At 48.6% G+C, this 18944-nt stretch overlaps 1 protein-coding gene across 1 annotated transcript; it reads right to left on the bottom strand.

Annotated features, from left to right (window-relative positions):
- Window positions 1-1682: 1682 nt before the first annotated feature.
- Window positions 1683-18522, bottom strand: LOC119388403 (cholesterol transporter ABCA5). The gene is made up of 9 exons (XM_049414370.1): window positions 18283-18522; window positions 17066-17529; window positions 14601-15148; window positions 12025-14322; window positions 9075-9203; window positions 7432-7774; window positions 5701-6309; window positions 3102-3399; window positions 1683-2183 (listed from the first exon to the last, which is right to left on the bottom strand). The coding sequence occupies exons 1-9, from the start codon at window positions 18520-18522 to the stop codon at window positions 1893-1895; spliced, it is 5220 nt and encodes a 1739-aa protein (XP_049270327.1). The 3' UTR covers window positions 1683-1892.
- Between the last annotated feature and the right edge of the window lie 422 nt (window positions 18523-18944).

The following is an 18944-nucleotide window of genomic DNA, read 5'->3' as shown; positions in this document are numbered from 1 at the left end:
AGGTGGAGAAAGCTTGCAATGCTTCGGCTCCCGGAGGCAATGCAAACCCGCGTGAGTGGCGGGTTTCGCGGGAGGGGTTGGGGGAAGGGTCAATACAATCGACTGAGGACAAAAAGAAGATTCATTTGGCTTTCTAATAGTCTTAGCCGAATGCATAAAGGACTGTGTGAATTTATTTTTATTTTACGAGAACAGAATGTATACAATCTTGGGTCAACGAAGAGGTCCCATCTAATGACATCTTTTAAAATCCTGGCGCAAAGAAAGAAACATTCTCAATTTGCTGAAAAGAAGGTGCCCGGGTGGTACAACTAATGGCTCATATTCTAAGCAAGATCCGTCTGCACCTGACACCTCCTCCTTGTCTCCTTGTCTCCTCCTGCCTGTCTGTCAACCACAGTTAACAGACAAGCGCCGCCACCACAAATGATATAGGGCAGCCGTCACTACAACTGCCCGTGTCAATACATTTATTCACGATTTATGCCGCGTGGTTGCCTGCTGAGGGTCGTTATATCTTATCAGCGTTAGCCTGCTACACTAAAATCGCCAACCATAACAAACGGCATATGTATTTCTTTTGTTCAACCCACGCAATGTGTTTTAGAATATTACCCGCCGTGGTAGCTTAAGATATAAGGTTTTATGCTGCTAAGCTCGAGAGCACGGCTTCGGTTCCCAGCCATGGCGGTCGCATTTCGGTGGGGCCTGCCTACTACAGTGTACCTGTTCTCGCTGTGCTTGGCGCATAGCTGCATGCAACGGGACGCGGGCAGTTAGTATATACCAAGCAAAGAAAATCACCAAGAGGGCACACAGACGTAGGAAGCTAGACAGAGCCACCTCGCCAGTTATAGAACGCGCGACGACTCCGTCAATGGAATTTTGTCCTTTTCCAGCATTAGATATCTATGAACTATAGGAATCCTAATAGTAACAGATCGATTTTTTGTTCGTAAAGTGAACGAGAGGGAACCAAGCCCGTGAGAGGTATCTCTAAGTATATAAGACTAAAAAATCGTGCTTTCACTAAGGCCGCGAAGTCTAGTCCCTACGGCGAGCGAGAACACCTTCGGCGTTGAATACTCCGGGAAGCGCGGTTCAATAAGATAAGTTTCTTTTTCGAGTGGTGTCTGTAGTAGCGCAACAAAGGCACACCGCAGATAAGATAGCATTTCATTGTCTTTCTGGCCCCGCACGCAAGGCGGAATGCTCTCATGGTACTAGTGGAGGGCGCGTCTGCAAAAACACTCGAGTAACTAGGGGTAGCTTGCAACATATTCGTATGTTGCAACCCCAATATTGTGAGGCACCCATCAGGGGCTTTACACGCTAAAGATGCCGCATTTTTGAGCCTACGCAAACTCAGAGTTACAGCTGGTTACGTATATATAGTAAATGGCTTTGTATATATTATATAGCTTACGCATACAGTCAGCGCTTGTGCGTCATTCTTTTGCTTTCTTCGTCCTTCCTTACCTTTATTTCCGCGCATGCTATGCATTTCGTGCTGTGCATTTTAACCATTTCGCCTACATCACTATTACCGAAACACCGCGCCTTAACGTAAGCACGTTGAAATTATCGAGGCTTTCTTACGCTTAAGAGCGCGCATAATGTTCATTTTCGCCGTGTTTGCTCGCCCTCGTCAAAGATGCACGTCATAATGTAAGCAGCGGCCGAGTAATTATCGCAGCCCGCATTTTTTATTCTACATCAAAGGCTGCTTCTCTGCGCGCCCCGTCAGAGTGAAGATTACACAAGGCACAGCATTTAGCGTACATGATCGGTAATGAGCCGCTTTCTTGTTCAAATAAAACAAAAAAGCGCGTTACAGATGCGCTCGTGGGCGAGCCTAGTCGGCTGCGACTGCCCGGCGATCAGCGCAGCCGTCATGACGGGATGATGGGGCCCCTGATCGGCACCACCTGGTACTTGGCGATCTTCAGTACGACATGCTCGAGCGTCACCTCGCTCAAGAGTATGTCGTACGTGTACTGGGCCAGCTGTTGCTTCAAGTTGGCCAGCGTCCGCGCCAGGTCTCTCCACGGCGGAATCTTCTCCACTTCGTACTCGACGAAGGCGGTCATCTGGCCCGAGAAGAGGACCGCCGGGAACGACGACTTGACCAAGCCGTCGATGGCTTTCCAGGCCTCCGGGTTACCGTACGCCTCGGGCTTCAGCTGGGACGGGCAATGCGCACGACGAGCTCCTTTCATGCACACTTCACGATTATATCGTGCTATATTCGCAAAAAGTCGCTTTAAAGTGCAATTCTGAGCGCATGTTCACTAGCTAAACCATATTTCTTGGGTGTGTCGCGACTACAGTAGCTCGCCCAATTGTACCGGAAACAATGAAATTCATTTTCAGCTGCGTAATCGCTCTTGTAGTCAACAATAGCAAAACAAAGCCAAAAAATGAGGCAGAAGCCATAGGCTGTCAATATTTTTCCACACTTACAGACCAGAGTTTTCAAAGCTTGTAAAGGGAGCCATCCTTCTTTGGAGGCTGCGGGACAGATTAAAAAAAAAAGGCACCCATAGCGCTCAGTCTGTCCTTATCGCATGCTTGCCGCCTGTGATTGGTGGTCGTCAGCTGTATCTGTGCCGCAGCCCCTGTGCTGGCCGCGCCTACAAGTGACGGTAAATATATATGCTTGCTCTGAACGCGAGTGTGAGAGTATACGAATACGTTCTATTTTATTGTGAAAACCGGTTGACATGCTCCTTGATGCAGCCTTGAAAGTTATCGCTACTAAACTCCTTGAGAGATGGCGATCTAAGAGACATATGCTAAGCGAACAACATACAGCGGTAAAAGTTACAAGGAACGTGTGCTACACGGTTTATTTTATTTTGAATCTGAGAACAGTAGCGCGCCGTTGAAGCTCCACAGAATCATATTCCACAAAGGACAACATCCACATAATGTCTGCGCTTATGGCTAAGCCATTCGACGTTTTATTTTTCTTTTTTTGTGCGCAGTATATAGGTTAAGCACCGCACAGGCCAAATGCTCGTCACTCAGGCCAAATATCACAAGGTAGTGTAGGTTATTCCATCATTCACAATCTAAGGACACCAGGCTGCTACACTGACCTTGACCCGGAGCACGAACCCGCGGCAGAGCCTGGTCCGCAGCTGGCCAAGGTTGCCGATGCAGCGGAACATGCCGTCCACCATAATGGCCATGCGGTCGGACATGATGACGGCGTCGCACAGGCTGGTGGTCACTACGAGCACGGCCGACTTGCTCAGCTGCCGCAACATCTGCACCGACTTGTAGATGGTGCGCTTGGCGAAGTGGTCCAGGCCGGTCGCCGGGTCGTCCATCAGCAGCACGGGAGGCAAGCCAACGATGGCCACAGCCACGGCCAGCTTGCGCCTGTTGCTCGCGCTGCCGAGACGGTGCAAGGGGCTTACGTAAGTAGCGTATTCACGCATTTTTTCCACACCAGACGCGCACAGGTTGGCAATTAAAGCGCATACGTTGCATCTTCTTCGTCCATTAGTCGTGCGCGCGCTTCGCGGTAGACGGGCTCCACCCATCTTTCTTGTCTTCGCATGCGAAGTAAGCCGCGCCGCCTCCTTCACAGGTCATTTCAACAAGCTAATAACGCCTACCCACTGGGCCTAACAAGAGCTATGCCCGCGTTTTTGATGGGGCTAATACAATGATGAAATTTCAAGGATGAAAAGTATTGCATATTAACCCGTACGCGCCTCACAATTCTGCAAGATTTGTGCGAGTGCCAGGCGGTCAAAAATTGTAATTTTTACTTTTTAATGTCGCCATTTAATCTCGCAGTAACGTGGTAACCATGAGTGGTGAAGAAATGAACTGACGCTTCTGAAAAGGATTCTATCGGGTAAAAAAAGCAAATCTTGGAGGTCATGATTTGTACGTTGCGAATACAAGTACTGGTTGCAAGAAATAACACGAGCACAATCTTGCGTTTCTTTTTTTGCCACGTTCGCGCAATGCAATGACGATGCCTTTGCTGTGAAGTTGTGTACTACATGGTTTGGTGAACAGAACAATGTGTGAAGTGTTCCGCTGTTTCGGACAGACTACGTAGTGGTGGCTTCTCATTTACTGTCACACAGTGTACGACGCAAGGGCGGTTGCTTGAAGTGGCAAGTATTATTGGCAGCGCAGTCAAATTGGACTTTCGAGTTTAAAATGTGCATTCGGAACACCCACATATTCGCCTGACTAGCCGTATTATTGTAATAATTTGTGGGCTTTTACGTCCCAAAACCACGATATGATTATGAGAGACGCCGTAGTGGAGGGCTCCGGAAATTTCGATGACCTGCGGTTCTTGACCGTGCGCCTAAATCTAAGCACAAGGGCCTCAAGCATTTTCGTCTCCATCGAAAATGCGGCCGCCGCGTCCGGGATTCGATCCCGCGACCTGAGGGTCAGCAGTCAACCACCATAACCACTAGACCACCGTGACGGGTGACTAGCCGTATTGCGGCCAGTTTCTATGATAAACCGAGATTAGTTGGACGACCATGACGTGACCCCTTCACGAAACTCCGCTCTATCTGCAGCGTTATAACGGTACCATGATGCGTCGAGTCAGCTAAGAGGTCATAATTATTAATGAAAATATGTACAGGAAGACAGCAACTAATTGAAAAACGTTTACATATGCACACTAAGAAAAATCGCCGAGTTCTAACTTGCCACGCATATGACTCTGTAAAAAGGCATGCTAACTTTCTCTTTCGGCTCCCACGACTCTCCGACGAGGGTATAGTGATCTCCAAAGAGAGTTCAGGTTACTCTTTAAAGAGAGTCATATACATGGCAAGTCAGTCAAATTACTTTTTTTAGAGTGTTCCGGCAACTCATTTCCGTCGAAGCCGTCCCGTAAGACGCACAAGAATATAAGCGCCAACATATTCACGTACCATTTGTGAAAAACATGATTGCTTTTATATCAGGAAGATAGTTTTCTTTCTTTGATATGGGGTGACGGTTTAACAAGTGAAAAGAACGGGAACAGTCGTAACTGCTTAGCGATGTGCGTTTTATGGCAACACAGACGGCAAGTTATTTATTTAGCGCTTGCTAACTTATGGCTACTATTCGGATTCGTATGACTGAACATGATACGTGCAAGCGTCAAAAGACGGATGGAATAAAGAGCAAGTATTCTACATGCGCAAATTCAATCGCTTTCTTGAAGGCTGAGGAAATAGCGATCAACTGCATAACAGAATCCTTCAAAGGCAAATAGCGTTCACAATTTTAATGCACAATGACTTAACGGCTGCTTCGATGGATAACTCCGGCAGCGATCATCATAAATCGGGACTGCACAAGACACTTTGTAAAAGTTCTCGCTCATCTTCAGCAAAAAGACGAAATGAGCGACGCAATGCGAATACCTGGTTAGGAAAGCGGGAACGTACAAAGATGACTGTTTTACAAGCACTCGTCTTCGTCACCCGTCCTACCGAGGAATACTTTCCTGTTGAGCGAGCGCCTTGCAAAGCGAAGCTACTGACGCTCAGTTGATATCTGCCAACGTAGCCAGAAGCCCAACGAAATATTCGCTATCCTCCTGTAAAAATGGGAAACTAAAGATATCTTCCTTCGCAATCTACGTAAATGGCTAGTTTTAAACCTGTAACCCGCCTCAGTTCTTTCAGAAACGCAGCACGCTCAGGCAAGCTTATATACCTGCAGTTGTCGATGGTTTCGTCCGCGACGGGTTCCAGGTTGAGCAGCTCGAAGATGTGCTGGATGAGCGTGGCCCGGTCCTGGTACTGAACTCCGCGGAGAGTCGCGTGGAGCACCATAGTCTGGCGCACAGTCAGCCGCCCCAGGAAGGCGTCGTACTCGGGACAGAGTCCGATCAACTTCTCCCAGCGGGCCACTTCCTTGAGCGACACGGTGCCGATGTAGGCCGTGCCTCCGCTCGCGGGCTTGAAGCCCGACAAGACGTCCAGGAGGGTGGACTTGCCGCAGCCCAGCATCCCCATCACAGCGAGCGTCTCACCGGGGTCCACGTGGAAGGACACTCCACCGAGTGCGGCGTTTCGGTCGTACACTTTCTTCAGCTCCAACGCGAGAAGCGAGGGCTTGTGGAGGTCTTGTCGCTGGAGAATCTTGTTGACGTAGTTGAATTCCGCGAGCACATCCGGAGACGTCAACTCCGCGACTGGTGCCTGTACCACGTCAGCCGGGGCGAACCAGTGACGCATCACGGCGTGCTCGATGAGCACGAGCAGCACCAAGCACACCAAGCCTTCGACAAACATCACCGTCATTTCGGTCATGGCGCCGTCCCTGTCATTGCCACGGAGAAAAATGAAAAGGTCAGCCGGACTCGCCAGATATATTGGGGCTAGCAAGGCCCCAAACGAGCCCACGTAAAACCAACTCGGCTCTGCTATGGGCATCCATGAGCCAGTGAAATGCTAACTTGAAGTACTAATTGCCTCATTGCAGGCACATTCGCGGTTAGCAAGGCTCCTGCCTCTCGATTTCAAACCTCTCAAGTTTCATGTAGATACTGCGCTGCCCAAGACGGTGTTTTGCGAAGCATTTTAAAGGTAGCTGGCTATCCAGCATCATATAGCGCACGGAACAAGCTATGGATAGGAATCATCGCACCAGTGCCAGTACTGGCGAGCGGCGGCTTAACGTCTCGCTTGCGGCGAAGAGAAAACATATTTCGAGCACCGTGTATGGTACGAAGGCAGTGCCGGTGGTGCACAACTGGTGACCCGCGTCCACGAAGCAAGTTAAAATGAGCGCGCCGTTGGACGTTTTCTGCTCACCCGGACAACTTCTCAGCACCAGTCATCTGATTTTGCTCCATGTTTGTGGCCGAAGCAGCGGTTTTTAACCAATACATGGCTTCCGTTGCAGCGTTAGGTTTAGCTTCAACGAACAAGATGGTAAAATGGACCGAAATTTTCAGCGGTTTCCATGCTTCGGGACTTGGAAGGCACGCTGCTCCGTGTTGCGAGAAGTTTCACGGAATGCTGCTGAAAATGTTTGTGCGTAACTCACCAGTCGCGGAGGATAGCGAGCGTTTCGCTGCCGGCGACGTGCTTCGGCACGCGCCTTTTAAAAAACTAAACTGACGCCTGATCGCGCATCCGCGGCTCCGGAGATCGTGTCGGCCAACCGTGTAATCTCGGGGACCTGAACGGAGTTATTAAGGACCTGAGCGGCGCGCAGCCTAACCATATTACCCGACCGCAGTGCAGGAGTGAAATGTATGCAATGTATGTAACATGTATGCAATGACTGCTTTGCAAACGGTATCCCGATACACTTATACCATTGTTCCATTTGTTGGTGAAATAAGCAGCGCTACTTTGTGCAAAAAAACTGGTAACGCTCTTTCACCGTTTCCTTTTTCTTTTGTAACGTTGCCAATCGGCCACGATGCGTAAGTACCTGTGGAACGACGTCCAGGAGAGCGGGTGCACCGATGTCTGGTTGCTGTTGTAGAAAGTAGCACAGCAGTAGCGAAGGCCGGTCAACATGATGGCGGCGTCTTCAGCGCTGTTCCTGACGAACGCGCACACGTCGTAGATGACGCTCAAGTCGGAGGTGTACGTGCAGTAGATGTTTTCAAGGCTCAGTTGCACCACCTTCACAAGCGCCCACGAGGCACTGAATGGCGGGCAGAAGTAGAGCAGCCAGAGCACTGGATCTCGGTCGTGCTCTACGCTCACAAGGTCCTGCCCGCGTTCATTATGGATCATGTACAGTTGGTATCCCAATGTGGATACCATGCCTGCAGCGAACGAGGACAAATTACTGTTATAATTATTGCTACGTGCGCTGGACTGTATACTACATAAACGCCTAGCGAATTAGAAACGCGTAATCAACGCGTCAGTTGTGATACACTGGGCTTTGCGGGTATAGACACTGTACTTAACAGGTCCATAACAGCTCTATACCAGCGTAAGCGCTCTAATCCAATTGAACTTTTCCGTTTACTGGCCGCACTACTAAACATTCTTCCGTTATAATGTGTAATTTAATACGTAATACTGAATAATTCTTGCAGACAAGCATTCTATCATAAAAGGAAGATAGAATTTCGTAGCTCTCGCGCTCTTCATACCAGAGTAACTTTGTATTCCTTGTGCATATATATCTCACTCTCTGCTCCTCGACTGATTCTCTGGCTGCTAACATTAACATTTTCTCGTAATGTACGAAACCTATATCGAAGGAATGCATATATTCTACATTACCCTAATATGAATCTCATTAATTCTACCATAAGCTGACCACCTCCATCACACCCCAGTGATTATGTGCGCCTGTGTTTGGACGCTCGAGGTTCGCCTGCAAGAGAAGACCGCGATATCGCTATCGGGCCCCATTCGCATCGTCTTCCCATTCGCTTACCAGTCTTCGCTTCCCAGTGGAGTCCTCAAGCATACCGCGAGGAAAGTAACGTCTGTGCGCGTAACAATGAACGTTTGATACTTCTAGAATGCGTGCTTACTCCGAGTGCAGTTGCGATGTGCCCACCACGCCATAACTCATACTGCAAATCAACTAAGTACCCGCTACGCGTTCGTGAGGCAATATGCACAGCTGCACACTTGGTTCATGCTGTTGCTGATGATGATTATGCTTAATTATGCCTGACCGCTTTGTAATGGGTGGGCCTTTAAACCTACTCGTCACGCGATTCGCATAGCGTGACGCTTAGTTCAATTCCACCCTTCTGCTAACGGGGCTTCTCGATCTACATCACGAATGTGTAGGTTTTTTTTTTTTTTCGAAGCAGTTTCAGTTACTGGCGTGGCTCTGTGGTAAAACACCTAACCGCCACGCGGAAGTCCTGGGTTCGATTCCCACTTGAACACAGGGTTTATATTTGCATCTATCACGCTCACAGCCAACGACGCCGACACCAGAGCTTCTGCGACACAGGCTCATTAACGCTATCGCGTTAATCCCCGATGCACGCTGCCCCAGGCCCGGCGCGACTGAGGAGTGAAATGATTACCGACTAGAGCACCACAGTGATCATTTTACACTATTCGCAAAGGCAACAGGCGCAGTGTACTCACCAGAAAAGAAGGTTATTGCATGAACCACCATGAATCCGGAGACCAAGGAGTCCGTGACAAAGGAGTAGAAATAAACAAATGGCAACATGCTGTGCATGAAGAGAGCATATGTGATACTGGCAATGATCACTGTAAAAAAAATGAAACGAACAAGGTCGTAAATAGAAACGTTTTATACGTTCCAAACTACGAATGCAAACTCGCTGTTTATATGCGCGCTGGAAACCCTCAACATCCCTTTTATTGAAAGCGTCGCCATCCGCGGTGTTGCAGCCATCCCTAAGTATGCTCTAATTACAACATCTCGAGTAAAAGAGTTCTGAATAAATGCTATCGCCCATGCTTTTTCTGCACATGCACGTCACATCTCTTGTGAAAAGCACAAGCCCTAATCTGCAGTACGTTTTCCCTCCTCGCAATATATTTTGACCTTTACAACTTGCACTTTGAAATCATGCACGATGCAGTCATTGCTTAGATACCGTTCCTGTAGGCAGTGTGTGGATTTCGAAAGGCGTGATCATCGTCTTATCTGCGCTTGTGTGCACCGAGATCATACAAAAGCACGCGTAAGGTGTAGGCGTTAGGAGAGATATTTAGGCGTGTTAGTCTTGCATGTTCAGGCTAAAAGGCACAAGGATGACATGTAAGGTTCAATCGAGAAAGATGTTGAAAACAAGATGGAGGCTTCAAGTGATGAAGAAAAAGAATCACTCGAAGTTCCAGGGGACAGGCTCCGGGGATATTCCTTATAGGATGATTTTTTAAACACAATATTGACGCACACAAATGATTTTGTGCATGTCGCTGGTGAAAGGCCATTGCAAAGACAACAATTCTCGCATTAGCAAGCTCACAATACCAAAAGCAGCACTCTTGCCGCGAGAAGACGCTTCGCAATCTAGAAAAGGTGCAAAAAAGAAAGTGCTAGTAACAACGCCGCCTTGAGGATCCCGCTACGACTCGCCGTGTGTAAAATGACAATGTCCAAATCCCAGCAGCTCCTATAGCTGCTACTACAATTAAAATGCCAGTTAACGAAGGCCGATTTTACGAATCTTGCGATATAATGAACAAATGTTGCTTCCACAGCAGGTGCTCGTGTTATTAAATGCTGACACCAACACGTATTGACCAAACTAACTTGGCCGCTAAACCCGATTCATCCAAGTTGTTTTAAAAAGAAACGGTTGTTTAATTTCGACACAGACGGGTGTGCCTTCGAGCTATAGCGTCAGAGCATCTAGGCGCCCTAGCCATGGCCCTAGATTTACTCCTTCACAAGGCGCCACCACGCCCACGCACGAACAACGGACTCGGCAGTCGGTATCGCTCTTACATAAGTTATGGCATTAGGGGCGGCGTGCATGCTTTCTTTGTTTCACGGTTTGTGCGACAGATGGCACTGATCGTCTCCTCGAATTTTTTTTAGGGGCGAAGCTCCTTAAAGCGGCAGCCGTTCGTCCCTCGTAGTCGTAGTGCGTAACCAGTCGTAACGCTAGTACCAGATCTTGACCTCCAAGGTGGTGCCGGTGGCAGATTCTTCCTGTGCGTTGTTGAACAATAAAAAATTCGCAGCGTGCGCGTTAACTAAAAGCCGAATTCTTCTGTCTCTCATTCTCCATTAGCAGCCATTGGCATGTTCCAGTAGGAAACGTTAGTAGAAGTAGAAGTGTAAGTGTTAGCTAAAAGCCGACTACTTCTGTCTCTCATTCCCATTAGCAGCCATTGTTTACCTCCAAGGTAGTGCCTGGTGAGATTTCTCCTGTGCGTGATTAAACAATAAAAATTTTGTTCAAAACGCCGTTGATTGATGAAATAAACCAACGAAAGACGCCAGATGTTTTCTAAAAGCAAAACGAAAGAACGCCAGATGTTTCTAAAGCAAAACGAAAAGACGCCAGCTGCTTAACGAAAGACGCCAGATGTTTTCTAAAGCAATGGTTTTCTAAATGAAAATTCACAGCGTACATGTAAAATTAAAGTGAGCTGCAAGTCGTCATAACTCTCATCGAACCTTTAGTATAAACGCGCCCGATCTCACGTCGGTGATGATGTACTGGGCAGAATTCACGGAAGATTCACGGTTTACCGATGAACCTCCGCAGCTTCGCCCACTCATCATCAATCACTCCGTGGATATGCTGCGATTTTTTTTTCGCTCGGTGTGCTACCACAATCACTGCATCGCTCCTCCCCGCCTTTGCATATCGGCAGCCCATTATAGCCTAATGAGTGCGACTTTACCTGCATCTTCCGGACATGGAGACTCATGTCCTTACGGTAGAATTAACGCAAATACCACGACGAGAGACGAAGAAAAGATGGGAGACGGTCTCATGTCCGGGCGACATCGCATGCTCGATCTCGGCGCCACCCTCGCGGATTTTCACATGCGCAGGCGCGCGGCAAATACGATGCCGTGGTAGCTTATGTTTATCCCTACGCGAAAGTTTCAGATTACGAAGAACTGAAGAATTCTTTTCACGATGTTTATGAACTTCCCGATTTAACGAAATATTTCGAGCGTGGTAATCACTTCGGTAAATCGAGTTCCAACTTGATATGAAATCTGTGGTGGCACTCTGGCACTCGGATGCAATCGTCTCAATATGACGCGGTGCGTATGGGCGCTACGTCACAGTCGTCTTTACGAAGTGCCCAGACGAATGAAGTCAGCCGGTAACACAAAGCTCGAGCGCTGTTCCTCATTCATCCGCAAATAATAATAGTAATATCTGGGGTTTAACGTCCCATAACCGCAATATAATTATGAGAGACGCCGTAGTGGAGGGCTCCGGAAATTTCGACCACCTGTGGTTCTTTAACGTGCACCTAAATCTAAGTACACGTCATCAAACATCCGCAAACGGAGCTGCTTATAACGGACATTATTAATTGTACACACGATATCCTTTTCTGGGGGCAGATGAAACGTCCGATTACTTACCGTAGTTGCCGAAGTGCTGGTAGAAGAGAAATCCTGGAAACAGCATGCACATCAGTCCCACCATTGCCATGAACATGTCCCAAACATAGTTAGCCAGCCAGTAAATTACCGGCGACACACCAGACACAAACTGCATGCGCTTCGAGTTGCTTGCGCGGTCGTCCACTGGGAAGAAGATGAAGCTGGCCGTGGCCACTGAAATGCCGGCCGGAAGCAAAAGAAAATTTGTCAGCCTCGAAGATATGATCTCTCCGAGAGTCTCCGCATGCCGTGCATTCCGCAGGCGCCTGGAGGCGATGATTTTCTTGCCCTTTTTTATTGGTCGCAGTACGGCCACTACTTCGCTGTTGTCGTCATTCGTCACATTGCGCAGGAGCACAGTAGAAATGACATTTATGGACAAAGACTGCGAGTGGAATGCGTCGCCGTTGAACCAAGCCACAGCCTTCCGCATCGTCGGGTTGTCCTTCGGAGCAGAGAACTCGCCTCCAAACACGTATTTTTCCTGGCCGGCCCTTGCTCGTTTTTGCTCGTCCAGAAATTTACTAATGTTCGGAATCCTCTCTACAGGAAGTTCCTGAGACCGGACGTACTTTTCGTATCCATTTTCTCCTAATGACTTAGTTGCGTCGTCGAAGGCGACGAAAATGTTCTCCGTTTTGTCCAAGTTGCGGAGGTCGTAGATGAAGTTGTCGGGAGAAAACTCGACCGCCACCCGTGGTCCCGCGACCATCTCGAGCTCCCCGCGCAGAATAAGGATGACAGTAGGCACGATGAAGCAAAACAAGGGCAAGGCCAAGGTTTGCCAGGTGTATTGGCGACGCTTGATTATCATTGCCATAAACAGTTGTCCCCAAGTGGGCTTGCCGGGCTTCAAGTCGTAGACGGCCTTGACGTGCTGTTGGATTTCGAGGGACGATTCGTACTTCTCGCCACCGGCAACAATGCCACCCAGGTCTTCCGTATTAACGGTAAGGTTGGCCATGGTGTAGTCCACGGGGTCATCGACACCGGCACCCCTCTTCGCGTCTATGCCCATCGCCTTTTCCAAGTTAGCCTTGTACTGGTAGTCACCCGAGTCCATTTCGAGTACAATGCGAAAGAAGATGTCTTCCATCGTAACCACAATGATTGTGAACGAGCTTATGCCGAACTGGCGCTGCTCAGCCTCGAGTCTGTTCAGCACTGTTGCCACGGGAGTGTAGTCGGTGTGTTGTCCAAGCCCAATGGCAGCGTACATTCTGTGGTCTTGTAGCACGTGAGCCTCCGGTATTGCCTGGCGAACGGCTGCCAGGACATTTCGGGCCCTGAACTGCGGACCTTTCATTACTTTTACAGTGTATCCCCAGCCGTAACGTCTCTGTATAAAAGCTGTGGTGCCGTAGCACTTGTGGGCCGCGTAGCCCAACACGACGAGCCTGTCCGCTCGCGTATCGACTTCGTACACATTTGCCGTGGCCGCGATGATGCACATGGCACTCTTCAGAGAAATCAACGCGTTCCAAGCTATCTTCCTGGTCTCCGGGTACATTTTCACCATGACTTCGTCCATTATTAGAACTTTTGGACAGGTGATGAGTGCAACAGCGAGACTCAGAATTTTCTTCTGAGATACGTCCAGCTTAACGCACAGTACGTTCATAATTGGTTCGAGCTGAAGCATGTCTCGCACTTGAGTCAGCTGCTTGTCCAGCACGGCCCATGCCTCGTCTCTCATCGAGCCGAAAAACAGAAGGTGCTCGTGAACGGTCAACTCAGGAAAGAGCACGTCGCGCTGCTGGACGTAAGCAATGCTCTGCCTAGCATAGGCAGTCTGCATCATCATGTCGTAACCAAGGACCATGACTTGGCCCGCATTAGGAAGAGCGTAGCCGGTAAGAACGTTGCATAGACTGGTTTTACCCGCTCCGTTTGGTGCAACGATACCCAAGATCTCACCGGGGTAAGCTTTGAAGTTTGTGTCGCGCAGAATGTGCTTCTGCTTGCGCTCGTACTCAAGCTGGCTCACAGTGACTGCTGCTTCAATCGTTGGGTACTTCTGGAAGCGATAACCATCCGGTTCTTTGGGTTCGATGATCTCTACGCTACCCTGCACTGCTGGTATCCAATATTTGAGTGTGAAGGGAAACCACGGTTCCAACGGTACCCCGAGCGCCCATGTAAGCACGTTGCCAAAGTACCAAATCATGATGGCTACGAAAACAGTGGTGGCCAGCATCACGGCCCATATTTCAACCATCTTGACGTTGTCGAGACCGAGAACCTCTTCGTTCACCATTTGAAAGGTGTAATCTTCGCCTGAAAAAGAAGAACTCAATCTGTATTTTGAGCATTCTACTATTGAAGGCATCCTGCGCTAATGTGACGCGCTTCGAAAGCAATAGTGCAACATTTTATACCATGCTGCGTTTTTTCTAGGCAGCACAAAACCAGACTTCCTACTATCAACTAATGTATTCGTGAAACTGACCTGCGTTATTTTACAGCTACCGTTTTCCCCTCACTATATCACTACAAGCGACATCCAGCACGTGCCTACAGCGACATCGCTATAAGTTACAGCTGAGGTCACTCACCGGCGATTACGGCACAACCGAGAATCCTGAAACACCAGTGAAGTCCCATGCATGGCGACAGCGACGTCAACAGCTTGGACAGACGTCCGGCGATAATGTAGTCGGCGGCATATCCATCCAGATCCTCCAGCGAAAACCAGGGCGCGAGGTACGCCCCTAGCCAGTAGCACAGCGCGAACACCACCGCCGCTGTGGGACTCGTGAAGAAGAGCGACAGAAACATCGCCTTGACCATGTACATCAGGGTGAATATGATAAATGTTACGAGGACGACCAGCTTGTCGATTCCCATGAGGTAGGTGATGTGGAACTCGCTGTGCCAGTTGGGAGCGAAAATCATGTGGGTCATGTTGCAGAGCACAGCGACCATGCCGATGAAGAACGAGGCGACAAAATGGCCGAGCCAATAGACGGCGTTGTTCAGGCCGACGAGACGTAGCTTCTCGCGCATGCCGCTCTGGTTCTCCTCGACAAGACGGGCCACTAGTGTACAGAAAGGGACCATGTAGCCGAGGCCAGCGCGGAGGGCGGTAAGGCTGTAGCCACTCCTGCGATGCAAGCGAAGTGACGCCGAGGAAAAAAAATAAGCATGCGAAGCCTCTTAGAAATCGGTGCCGTGTCGACGCCTTAGCTAAAGGGTGGAGCGCAGAGAACTGTGGTCAGCCAAAAAAAAATGCTTGTAGCAGAAAGCGCTTACGTATACCAGCAGTCAGGTAAAAGAAACCAAGGATTTACAATGAAGTGGTTAACCGCAACTTAATGAAAACAGCTACACATTGTTTGCAGTTGTGTGACGCTTATTACAGTACCTTTTGAATTGCGCTTAATTGGTCAGTTAAGAAGATTACGCAATTTTTTCATATTCACTTCAGTGCCAAGTGCGTTACGTTACGTTGTAAAGAGGGCATTCCAAAACGACCAATTTAATTTTTTCACGACGATTTTCAACGACGGCACATTGTAGAATGAAATCTTCGCTGGGAAAGGATAAACAAAAGACGCACCGTGACATCATGAGACACTCTTAAGTGTTACTACATAATAGAGGCATTTGGTACGCTGTAGCCGCTTTCATGCCAGCTACAGTAGTGATCCGTCGCTGAAGCCGTCGCGTGAATGAGGTATGGCATCGGGCTCTAAAGGCCTCCATAACACGGTTCGGGATCTCGTGCAACATTTTTTCGACCGCGTCATTTATGCATAAGAATGGACCGTTTTAACAGTGGAGCTGTTTATGCTCGGAGAAACCCCGTTTCAGTCGTCAACAAAAACTACCATCATCATGAACTGCGTGCGCTCTCTTCATCCTCCTCTTCATGTTCCGCTTCGCTCCCAGAACACGTGCACCGATTTGTTCGGCGTGGGATGCATTAACTGAGATGGGCGAGAGAACGAGTACAGCGAGAGAAAGAGAGAGAGTGAAAGAAAGAGAAAGAGAAATAGAGAGATAGAGAGCTAGAAAAAAAGAGTAAGAGAGAAAAAACATACCATAGCCCCGTATAGTATAGTATAGCAATGAGGTGGGAAAGGGAAGTGAGGGGGATGGGTAGGGAGAGGGTGATATACAACATAGCCATTTGCAGTATACTATATTTAGGGAGGGGAATGCAAGCGAAAGTACGGAGCAGTGATGTAAGGGTGTGGAGGAGGGAAATGATTAGGGGAAAAGGTGAAGCATGCCGTAACCATGTATAGTATAGCAAGGGAAGGGAAAGGGAAACGAGGGTGAGGGGGAAGGAGAGGAGGAGGAGAACGCCACCAGCTGCGCTGTTTCCTTAGTCTTCGCAGTCCTGGTGCGTAGCTCTATCTTGCTGATGTGGCCACACTACACCAAGTGACAGCTTGAGCGATTGTGATCTCTCGCATCGCTCGTCACCGTTGCGTAAATTTTCGCATGCATGGGGTTCGCGCTTAAGGCATGCGCGCGCTGTATATCAATATAGTGTTAGTTGTGCGTCCGCAACCACCCTCGCGCGCAGTGTACAACCGAATGTGTCCGACAAAACAGCAAAGTAGAGCGTGTGTGTGTGTGGTGTAATAATATTATATATCTATATATATATATAATATATATATATATTATATCTAATATAATATATATCTATATATATATATCTATATATATATATATATATATATATATATAATATATATATATTATATACTATATATATATATATCTATATATATATATTATATATATATATATATAATATATATCTATATATATATATATATCTATATATATATATATATATATATATATACAACTTGTCGGGATGCGGAAAACAAAAACTGGGAGCGTTACCTGCAGTTTTCATCTTCAGTGTTCTACTTCTGAATCAATATAGATCGCGCGACGAGAGCACGTTTTCGCAATCGTGTGCGACTTTTTCTTCAGGTGCGCGAGAACACGCGCGAAGCGCCACGCAGCGGCCGTAGAAGTCGATCGGGGGTGCACTCACTTTTCGTCCAAGGGGAACGGACCTTCGGGGATTCTGCTCGTCCAGAACGCGTACTCCGGCGGGTGCGAGCCCATCTGATCACCCACCAATTTTACGTGTGCCTTGGTGAGGGACATCTGACAGTAGGCAAGAGACTCTCGCTGTCCCACTGGTGTCGGCAACGGCTCGAACGACGTGACGCCCTTGAAGCGCTGCGCCAGGTAGTTGTGTTCGTCGTACATGCTTTGTATAAACTTGAGGTCCCGAGGGTAGCCGCTGGGTAGCTTGTTTTCATTCGAGCTGAATGACAGTAGTTGAATGGCTACGATGCGCTGCTCGGGACCTCGCTTGGGCACGGGCGCCAGGCGCTTGAAGACACGTGCCAAGGCTAGGTAGTCCACATAGCCGGCGGTCCGTGGGGGTGTTGAGGGAAACGCCGTCTTCATGAGCTCTTTCGCATGAGGTGTGTCCGGCGTGTAGAGAATCTGCAAAAACGCGGGCGGTGAAGTCAAGCGAGATGATATAAAGTAATTAAGGAAAGGTGCATGCGAACATTTTTATTCTCCTGCGCTGCTTTACTATATCTAAATGCCCAAAACCCGCCATCTACACACCGCTACACACCGCAGAATCACCACGAAATAATAACTATCGGGGTTTTACGTCCCAAACCCACGATATGATTATGAGGGGCGCCGTAGTCTTAGAAATGTCAACCACCTGGGATTTTTTAACGTGCACCTACATATAAGTGCACGGGCCTCTATCATTTCACCTTAATCGAAGTGCAGTCACTGCGGCCGGGATTGAACCCGCGACCTCCAGGTCAGCGGTCGAGCGCCAGAAACCCAGACCACGGGCTTAGGCAGTGGGTGGGGAAGGGTTCAAACCCCCCTCCCGAAGTTCAATAGTGTGCGGGTATATATACAGGCACGCAACGCACGCACGAACATACATACAGTATGGTTTAATCCCTCCACCCCTGTCCTCCCCAGAAAAAAATTTCTGGATAGGCTACTGCCCCAGACCACCAGTGCGGGTGATCAGCGGCGAAGTTGGAATCAATATGCAAGGAACGCGGGGCCCGTGTTCACAAAACAATGCCTTGTGCTTAAAACTGGGCGCCGCGTTATTTGACGCTGGTTAACCAATGACTGAGTGAGACTAGTACGTCTTTTTTTAACCGATTCTTTGCTTCGCTGCATAGCCCCGGGCGTACATCGCAACGGCGCACTCACCAATTGAGGTGGACGGAATTGAGTCAGGTTGCGTTCCTCGTACACTGTGGGATCGGTCAATCGTAGACACGGCAGTTTGGCACACTTGCCCGGCGGCAGGATTGGCCGGTCGTTCTCGACGCCCGTGAAAGAGAGCACCACCAGGAGGATCTCTCCCAGCGCGATGAAGTAGTGCCGCTTGATCAGCTGCACGTACACATCCTTCCAGATGATGGCCGCTATTTGCACGACCACGCCCATGCTGCCTGCGAGGGGTGCGAACCGGTTGAAAACCTTACAACGAAAACATTAACACACCTCGTAAGCAATTCAGTGCTACTTCGGGCTTCACAGTGAGTACTGGTGTTAAAGGGACACTAAAGAGACAAATGATTTTACTCTTTTGGTAAAGTATCCTTTCATGATACCAAGAAGACCACGCTTGCCGTGAGAAGAAGCTTGGTAAACGAGAAAACGCGCACAAAAAGAAAGTGCGGGTGGCGACGCCACCGTTAAGTACCCGCAACCAGTCGCCGTGTCGTCACAGATTTTGACAGCGCCTAAGGCCTACGTAGTTCCTAATCGGTAAACATGAAGTAATTGTCTTTTTAGGGAGACAGACTTAACATACCAAATTTCGAAAAATTTCGTTGGGCCAACGCGGCCAAAAAATGAAAACTACA

The sequence above is a fragment of the Rhipicephalus sanguineus genome, chromosome 3 (genome assembly GCF_013339695.2).
Source record: "Rhipicephalus sanguineus isolate Rsan-2018 chromosome 3, BIME_Rsan_1.4, whole genome shotgun sequence".
NCBI classification, from domain to species: Eukaryota; Metazoa; Arthropoda; class Arachnida; order Ixodida; family Ixodidae; genus Rhipicephalus; species Rhipicephalus sanguineus.
Note: the sequence above shows the minus strand (reverse complement) of the source record. Positions and strands in the feature narration are given on the sequence as shown.

Bases quoted from the DNA above. Each gene is read 5' to 3' on its own strand.
- LOC119388403 (XM_049414370.1), bottom strand. From the start codon at position 18,522: ATGGGCGTGGTCGTGCAAATAGCGGCCATCATCTGGAAGGATGTGTAC. The intron at 6,310-7,431 runs GTACTTACGCAT...TGGCAATGACAG, and splicing joins TCCTGGACGTCGTTCCACAG to GGACGGCGCCATGACCGAAA. The intron at 3,400-5,700 runs GTATATAAGCTT...CCGTCTCGGCAG, and splicing joins GAAACCATCGACAACTGCAG to CGCGAGCAACAGGCGCAAGC.